At 48.5% G+C, this 9,431-nt stretch overlaps 1 protein-coding gene across 4 annotated transcripts in view; it reads left to right on the forward strand.

Moving 5' to 3' along the window:
- ADD1 (adducin 1) overlaps positions 1-7,248 on the forward strand; it is a 44,804-nt gene extending 37,556 nt beyond the window's left edge. For 2 of the 4 annotated variants that reach the window (XM_032223790.1, XM_032223792.1), the window contains exon 15: positions 6,141-7,248. In XM_032223790.1, the coding sequence (XP_032079681.1) occupies positions 6,141-6,490 (350 nt within the window). In that variant the 3' untranslated portion in view covers positions 6,491-7,248. Of the gene's footprint in view, positions 1-2,444; positions 2,480-6,140 lie in introns of those variants that run through there. The other 2 variants (XM_032223793.1, XM_032223794.1) reach the window with 2 other exon arrangements.
- The last annotated feature ends 2,183 nt before the right edge of the window (positions 7,249-9,431 follow it).

Raw genomic sequence — 9,431 nt, forward strand, 5'->3', positions numbered from 1 at the left:
ACAGCTCTCCAATGTCGTCTTTTTTGCGTGTAGCCATCCGTGGACCTCCGTCCCTCTCTGCGATTTGCGTATCAAGATCTAAAGATGCCCTTCCCTTTTTTTTCCTTCTGATTAATTAAAACAGACGCTGCTTAGAGAGGTGGTCCTCGGCTCGCGACCACAATCGAGCCCCTAACCTTTAAGTTGCTACGTGAAACATTTGCCAAGCCAGATTTGGCCCATTTTTTTTTTTTACATTCGTGCCACTGTCGTTAAGTGAGTCGTGGCAATGGTTAAGGTAGCCAAACGGTTTTTAAAAATGGCTTCCCCGTTGAGTTTGCTTTTGATGTGTCTCCCACCCACCCACCCTGGACCCTGACCGTCACAAATGTGAGTCAGCTGCCAAGTGCCTGAATTTTGACCCCCGTCATCACAGGGATGCTACCACGGTCATTAAGTGAGAGCAACAGTCCTGAAGTCCTTTTTTTTCTTCAGTCCCCATTTGAACGTTGAACGGTCCCTAAAGGAACTGTTGTAAGTTGAGGACTGCCTGTATCTTGACAAGCTTACTCGGTGAAACCAAGCACACGCATCCTGAACATGTTCAGATTGGGTGTTGAAACTTTTTGCCTTTGACACAGAGATTCCAGATCTGGGATTAATTCGGAAAGGAAGATCATATGCCATCATAATTACGTCTATTTGCAGCCGGTGAAACAGTGCGTCTTGTTTTACTTCCTGGAAACGTACAGAGCATTTGGTCCACATTTTTCAAATCCCAAAATCTAATAAGGCGGAGGATCTGACCTGATGTGTGATCCAATCTCTTCTTCCTCTCCTCAGATTTTCCAACACAAAGTTTCTTTGGTAGCAGATACGCATGTTGCACTAGAATTGGTCCCTAAGACATTATGGAACTAAAAACCAGGCGATTCAAGGGGGTTTATTTCTTGTTTTAGCTCACGGGGTGAATCCTTCCATTATGCTTAATCCTGACGTTTTGGGAAATTAGTTTCCAGATCAGAAGAAACTATAAATCAGGAGTGAGCAATTATAGGCAGTTTGGCCACCTGTGGATTTCAACTCCCAGAATTCCTGAGCCAGGCATTGCTGGCTCAGGAATTCTGGGAATTGAAGTCCACACAGGTGGCAAAGTTGCCATAATCGCCCCTCCTTGCTCTAAAATCCTGAGGACTTCCCGGGTACATCCCTTGTGGTTTTCTTGGCAACAACAGGGAAATAGCACTGGCACTTAGACTTATATACCGCTTCACAAAGTTTTCACAGTCCCGAGTGGCTTAGAGTCAGCCTCTTGCCCCCCAACCATCCGACCCCTCATTTTACTGATTTCAGAAGGACGGAAGGCTGAGTCAACCTGGAGTCGGTCAGGATCGAACTCCTGGCAGTCAGCAGAGTTAGCCTGCAATACTGCATTCTAATCACTGTGCCACCACGGGAGGGAGGGAGGGAGGGAGGAAGGAAGAAAAGGGAAGGATGGAAGTAGTAAATGAAAAGGAAGGAAGGAAGGAAGGAGTAAATGAAAATGAATGATCGAAGAAGTAAATGAGAAGGAAGGAAGGAAGGAAGGAAGGAAGGAAGGAGAAAAAAGGCAATACCACTTAGACTTATATACTGCTTCATAGTCTTTTTATATTCCTCTCTAAGCGGTTTACAGAGTCAGCTTTTTGCCCCCAACAATCTGGCTCCTCATTTTACCAACCTTGAAAAGGCAGAAGGTTGAGTCAACCCTGAGCCAGTGAGAATCGAACTGCTGGCAGTCAGCCTGCAATGCTGCATTGTGACCACTGTGCCACAAGACTCCTTGTTGTGTTGCCTTCCTTTGAGCTGGTTCGTCAGCCTTGCCTTCAGCCTGGGTTCTCCTGGGTATGATCAGCCCAGAGCGCCCCCCCCTTCCTTCCTTCCACCCCCCCCCCCCCGAGCAATAACCCATATTCTGGTCACTCCTGGCCGCCATCATCACCCGGGGGGGGGGGGATGCTTCTTCCCACAAACCCAGCAGAGGGTCGGGAGTGCAGGATAGGATAAAGGGGAGAGGAGGAGGAGGAGCCAGCATCTGGGTTGCACCTTCCTTAAGCGTTGACGTAATTGGGTTTCCCCGTTTTGGTGTTTTATTTTAGAAAGATGTCTTCCTTTTCGGGTCTCCTTAGGGCGGCCTAAGCCAGAGGCATCTTTCCGTGACGTTGAGTGTGGCTTGGTGACCGTCAAGACAAATGTACCAGCAGCCGTGTGTGTCCCCTTGTCGTCTTCGTCCCCCTGGGTATTGCCACCCATCTGTGATGAAATGATCTGTGTCCCCCCCTTCCCCATTTCATTCTGTAACCTCTCAAGAATGGGCGTCAGCCATTCTTTCTCTCCGACTCAGTGGCTGTGGATGGATGCATAGATTTTCTCTTTGTGCTTTCTTTTTTTCCCCCTTCTTCTTCCTGTGGCTGCCTTACAAACAGGATGTGGATATGCTAAAGAGTACCTGTTGCCATAGTAAGTACCCACGGAGTTTCCTCCTGCTTGCCCTGCCTTGTTTTTCTCTGCTTCGCTTCCTTGTTAACGATCTTATTTTACTTTTATTATTTTTTTGCCTCCCCCCCCCCTCCCAATGTCTTCCTCATGGTGTGAATTTGATCCGTCAAGTGCTTGGCATTCCTCTTTTTTTTGAGTTTGCTTCATTCTTTCGTTCGCTTGGCCAGCTTCAGCAGATCGGAGGCGCATCTAATTTGGAGCCCAGATTAGATGCGTGTAGCTGTGGTTGAATCTTGGCGCTATAACCCACTTCACCAGGGGTGACAAAAAATCCTTCCCCCAGAGGGAAGGAAGACATTGGCTAGAGAGGTTATGCTTCTTGCCACATAACAATAATCACTGAACCTTGGAAATTTCTCTTAGGAGAGAAATACCAACACAGTAAATAGGCATATTGTGTTCATCACAACGCTCCTACTTTTTCCGAGTGGCCAACCTTCCTTCTGGGCATCAGGCCCATCTCAAATGATGCTTTGAGTAAAGAAACCAGTTACCTGCCTTTCTCTGGTCCTCAACATATGACCATTGTAACTTTGAGTACGATCTGTATGTGTACGGGGGCAAATCTCGTAATTTCTATAAAATGGGAACACACAATCCCTTTGCTATATTTACCATATTTTTCGGAGTATAAGATGCACTTTTTCCCCCTAAAAGAGGGTGAAAATTTAGGTGCGTCTTATACATCAAATGTAGCCCTGCCCACCCGCCGGCCTTCTCCCTTTGGCCTCTTCCTCCCAGCAATTTGCCTCCTTCAGCAAACAGCCTGTTTCAGTTTCAGCACAGCCTGATTGGCGCAAGCAGCTGATTGTCGGTTGGATTGGTCTCCCAATGATCAGCTGTTTCAGGCTGCAGCGATTGCCTATTGCCGCCTCCGCACACCCCATTTTCGGCTTCCGCATTCCATTTTCAGCCTCTGTTCTCCCCATTTTGCACCCATTCCGATCCCCGCCGCCTAGAATGGGTGGAAAAATGGAGCAGGCGGAGGTTGATAATGGGATGCAGAGGCCGAAAATGGGGCGTGCGGAGGCAGCAATAGGCAGGAGCGATCTCTGCAGCCTGAAACAGCTGGTCGTCAGAAGGCCGATTCAACTAAACAATCAGTTGCTTGTGCTAGTCAGGCTGTACTGAAACGGAAACAGGCTGTTTGCTGCAAGGAGGCAAATTGCTGGGAGGCAGAGGCAGATTCCCCCCCCCACCTTTTTCCTCCCCAAAAGCTAAGTGTGCCTTACACCTCGGAGCGTCTTATACTCCGAAAAATACGGTAAATCTTATCGGGATGGCTACATATTTCATGTAAGTTATGAAGAATGCACATTAGTCCTGCTCGATTTATTAGGTCTCTGTTTTTCTTCTTCAGGCTCTCCACTTAGAAAGAGAGCATCCCTTCAGATATAATCTAATAAACCAGATGATGGTTTATGAAGTAACTTTTCGGTGTTCTCCATAATCTTGCCAGCAGGCGTTTTAAATCTTAATTAGGAAAGTACTGTTTTTCTGTCCGGAGCACTAAAAAAAAAAATGAAAGTAGGAAAGGAGTTAAAAAGAAGACTTGTGACGTATTTTCAGCAGCTAATTGACCTTTTAATTTGCCAAATGGCTTTTATCCTTTCACTCTGCTTTTAAATTACCTAACAAAGTTTTTTTGTTTTGTTTTAAACTTCTAACAGTTTTTGATTTGCCGAGTTCGAAGTCATTATGACCCCTGTGCTAACAAATTCTAAACTTGAAACGAAATGCGCAGAATTGTTTGAATACAAATAAATAAAAAAGGTAAAGGAGGGAATGCAGAATGGTTTAAAAAAAAAATTCAGCGATGATTCTGAGACCCCAACTTCTGCTTAGAAAAACATAAAGAGAATGATCTGGCTAGATCTTCCCATCTCCCGATTCACTCATGTTTTAAATTGGCTAAGTTCGGCGGTTTGAATCCCTAGTGCCACGTAATGGAGGGAGCTCCCGTGACTTGTCCCAGCTTCTGCCAACCTAGCAGTTCGAAAGCACGTTAAAAAAATGCAAGTAGAAAAATAGGAACCACTTTTGGTGGGAAGGTAACAGCGTTCCATGCGCCTTCGGCGTTGAGTCATGCTGGTCACATGACCACGGAGACGTCTTCGGACAGCGCTGGCTCTTTGGCTTTGAAACGGAGATGAGCACTGCCCCCTAAAGTCAGGAACGACTAGCACATATGTGCAAGGAGGGGAACCTTTACCTTTACTTAAAAATGAGCATAACCTGGAATCTTTCCAGAATGTGCTATGACTTCTTTATTTTTTATTTATTTTTCTGAACACGTCCTTCCTCTTAAAATCACCAGATGGTAAAAGAACTTTTTCCTGGCAGGCGAACCAGGAAATGTCTTAACAGAATGACCAGTATAAACTTAATTGATTTCTTCCAATGGAACAGCGTCACAAGCTGGTCCGTTGCTCCTCCTTGTAACTGCTGGTTGTCGGGAGATGCTCAGGTGTCTCAACCCTTCATATTTCCTCACTTCATCTAGCAGAACGGCCAAAGGTTCCCTGCAGAGCTGGGAACTTTTATCTTCCCTCTTTGCATATCAAGAGTGGCTCCAAGGGCCAGGCCGAAGGATGCTTCTCCCCCTGCCATGCCCGAGTGTGGGTGTTTACCCTTCTCGGCCCCTTGAGGGCTCTGGGACCTCACATTGGTCTGGGTTTTGATGCCACGCATGCAGCTTTGCATTATTAGCCTTTCAGATACCAAAATTAGCTCATGTTTGCTTGGCTGGCAACCAAGCTACCTGTTGGGAGTCCCTGCGTTCCTTTTTAACACAGGTCGGCAACTATGACCCCCCAAACTTCCAACTCCCCGAGTTCTTTGGGAATTCCAGTTCTGGAACTCCCAGACTTCCCGTGGCTGGCTCACGAATTCTGGGAGTTGAAGGGGCCATTGTTGCCCATCTCTGGTTTATAAGAACAGAGGTAAAGAAAGAGAGGTGCGCACACCTGTATGAAAAAGGCCTACCTGTTTCCACCACTGTTGCTGATTCGGCGGGGTGGGGGAGGGTTTCCATAAGCCCCTGAAAGAACTAAACTCTGGCCACAACTTTGCCATTCACCTAATCCACCAAAAACCGGGGATGGCAGTTGGTGACTGTCCAGGATTGTTCCGGACGTTTGGAAGAAAACGTCCTCAAGAAAAATTGAGGTTGGGAGGACCTGCAGCATCCTCTCGGGCCTTATGTGCTGGAGCTCTTCCCTCAGACCTGGAATCAGCCCTGGGGGAGGCTGAAGGCCGATGTCACCCTATGCTTGTGAACCTCACAGTCTGGGGATCCCCTTAGATAGAGGTCTTCAATTGTTCCTTTCCACTATTTCGTTAATATTGATGGGACTCTTGTCCCGCAGCCAGTTGGCTGCGGCGAATTGTCGTCGACCACATGGGTACTTCAAACCTTGTCTTGCAAACCGAGTCCCCTGTGATTGGAGAAGGCTCAAAATTACTTGTAAATCTTCCCAGGGAGAACCTGGCCGGTTTCTCTCTCTCGGGCCACGGGGATGGGATCCCCAGGAGCAACCCCCCCTCCCCTCAGAGGCCAGTTGAGGAAAGTGGGTGCAAGGAAGCCCCCTCTTCACCTGTCTCTCCTGTCGCTTGTTCCCCAGAACGCCCTCCTGTCCAGACAGGCCACGAAGGCGGCGACTGCAGCAGCGAAACGGCCCCCTCCCAGCCAAGCCTCCCAGACGTCACCACTCCCGACCAGCCTTCCGAAGAAGTCTTTGGGACGGAGGAGGACGACCCCGACCTTGCCGTCCCCCAGAAGGAGGGTCCTCCCGAGAGCCCCCAGCCCTGCCCTTCCTCGAGCGGAGAGCCTCCCCCTTCCCCCCTGGCCGAGGAGGGGGCAGCGGCCGAAGCCGGCAGCGAGGAGTCTCCGGGGAAGTCCCCCTCCAAAAAGAAGAAGAAGTTCCGCACCCCGTCCTTCCTCAAGAAGAGCAAGAAGAAGAGTGACCCTTGAAGACCCTCTCCCCACCCCAAAAGGGAAGGCTCTGGTCTTTACGCATCTTCCCTTTATTAATCCTGGAATATTACCAGATTCTACCCTGTGCTTTTTATTTTTGTTTGGTCTTTCTTGTTTCAAAAAAAAAAAAGAAAAAAAGAGGACAGATAACACTATAGCTTGACTGTTTTTGAGTTCATAACTGGAATTTAGCAAGCAGAAGATGCTCATTCTGTGTGTGCAAAAAAAAAGCAGCCGAGCCGGGGAGCATCCCGCGCATGTGAAGGAGGGGAGGCTTTCCCCTGTGGGAGCCCCTCGGTTAAACGTTGAAGTTCCTCCCTCCCCCTCCGGCTTCTGATGTGAAGGCAACATGCTCTGCTCACTCTCCAAGTCCGCTTTTGCTCTGGTGCTGGTGGCTTTCCGGCCGGCCGGCCAGCGGAGCGGAGCGGAGCCCGTTTCAGTGCAGGGGGCCCTTGTGACCGCTTCCTCCGCCTTGCCCCCCCGAGGCTTTCCGGCCGCGCTCTGCCTTGCTTGGTGTCGTAACATCGCTGAGACTGGAGCCTATTTTTGTGTCTTAAGAATGAAGTAACTTTGTGGCATTTTCTTGCTCATCCCCCCTTGCCTGTTTTCTATTCAGTTTAATAATAGCCTTTTCCACAGAATAATCTGCTATTTTACTAATTTGTTTTCTAGCAAAGCATTGTACTCGAGTCACACTTATACTGATGAAAGATAAGTTCACGTCCTTGGAAAATAAAATGTATTCCTAGCAGGCACAGACTGGCTCCCTTCATTTATGCGGCTCCGTCTCCTCCAAGGTTGCACCCAGGGATAGATGGTGGGTGCCAATCCCAGCACCAGGGGCTTGACCAAATCCGAGTTTCAGAAATCCAGCGAGAGAACGAAGCCCCTTCCAAAATCTGTAAATGTCCCCAACCCTTTTTTTTCTCCTTGACATAATGGAGGGACAGAACCAGAAATCGCTCCACCTTGTTCCAAGCCAAGTGTCATGCCCCCCGTCAGTCTGAATCCGAGGAGGGGAGACGGACAGTTGACAGAGCGGAAGAATGGCTCCGTTGGCTGTGGAGGACACTAGGGAAGGGCAAAGTCAGGCTGGGCAGAGCAGGGGAGAGGTAGAACAAGGGAGAGGGGGGGTTCAGATGAAGACCAAGGCCCATCCCCTCCTCATCCTAGGACACACAGGGAAGAACAGAGAACAGAGCAGCGTGGTTGCGTGGCTTACGAGGGAGGAAAGGGCGCTGATTCCCTTCACAAGGCACACCTGGGGATGGAGTTTAAAGGAGAGGCAAGTGAGAGGGGCGGTTGTCGGGAACAAAGGCTGAATTCATCCGATGTTAACTCTTTAATCTGAGTTCCTGGCATCCTCCTGATTTGATTTACTGCTGTGGTACTTCACTTCTGGAACGCCTTATCTTGCTTGCTCTGCCGGATTAATTACCTTGTCTTCCCTTGTTGGGTTTATAATTGGAAGTTTTCCGCTTACAATATTTGGACTGGAGTATTTTCAGCCAAAGGCTGTTACAGGTTTATGGAAGAGCTTTTTCTCCAGACTGGAGAAGTTGAAAAGGACGTGGGGGGGCACAGTTGGATGTTAAAGGGACTCCTATCAGTTCTCTGGCTATGTTGCCTTTGTGCCACGCCCCGGGTCATCACACCAACCTTGGATGACTCTTTAAAAAGCTCCGTGCCAACTCATCGGGTGACTCCGTGGTGGATCCCATCTATTCTATTCTGTAACCGTGCTTAAAGGAAGCTCCACCTGAAAATGTAATCTTGTTTTATTGTGTGGAAAAAGGAAAATGGAAAATAGTGCTCTCAACACACGTTAACGCAGTGTAGAAAATATTATTACATGGACATTTTGATAATACAAAAGGACGATCATTAGACATCTACCCATCATCATTTTAAAATTAAAAAAATATCTCAGAAGTCCTTCCAAAGGGAGTTGGCGATGGTAAGACACTTGGTGAAATAGAGAAGTCAGGGCCAAGGTAGAACTTGACAAGTGCACCCAGATGGTGTATTTGGTGTGGTCTCTTCCTCCAATCCATGCCTCTCTCGGGAACAAAAAAAACCACCTTGAGAACTATTTTGATGCGAGCAAAGAAAAGAGGGAAGAGGCACAACAGGGACACGAAGAGAAGAGGCACAAAGACACGAAGAAAAGGGAAGAGGCACAACAGGCGTGCCCGACAAATGCATGCCGACAAAACCGTGCCGACAACCGCGACGTCAAAAGCGTGCCCACAGATGCACGCCGACAGAACCGCACCCAGAAAAGTGCGATTAGGGTTAGGGTTAGAGTTATAACGTTGTTTTCGCGTCCCACTATGTTGTTTGTTGATGGTGCGCTTTTGTCGGCGAGGTTTTGACGGTGCGGTTTTGGCAGCGCGATTTTGTTGGGTGCGTATTTGTCAGTGAACCACAACAGGGACACGAAGAGAAGAGGGAAGAGGCACAATGGATATGAAGAAAAGAGGGAAGAGGAACAACAGGGACACGAAAAAAAGAGGGAAGAGGAACAACAGGGACACGAAAAAAAGAGGGAAGAGGCACACTTTTTCAATTTTCAATTTTTCAATTGGTCTCCGGACGCGCTTCAAGGTGCTAGTTGTTACTTTTAAAGCCCTTCGTGGTTTAGGACCTGGCTACCTGAGAGACCGCCTCCTGCCATTTACCTCCCAACGACCAATAAGATCACACAGATTGGGCCTCCTCTGGGTGCCGTCAGCCGGTCAGTGTCGGTTGGCGGGTCCCCGGGGAAGGGCCTTCTCTGTGGCTGCTCCGGCCCTATGGAACGATCTCCCCGTAGAGATCCGGGACCTCACTACGGCCTTCCGTAAAGCTACGAAGACCTGGCTGTTCCGCCAGACCTGGGGCTGTTGATCAATATCCAGCCCCACTCCAACTGTATGCATGTTGTTGATATTTTTAA

Source organism: Thamnophis elegans, chromosome 9, assembly GCF_009769535.1.
Source record: "Thamnophis elegans isolate rThaEle1 chromosome 9, rThaEle1.pri, whole genome shotgun sequence".
NCBI classification, from domain to species: Eukaryota; Metazoa; Chordata; class Lepidosauria; order Squamata; family Colubridae; genus Thamnophis; species Thamnophis elegans.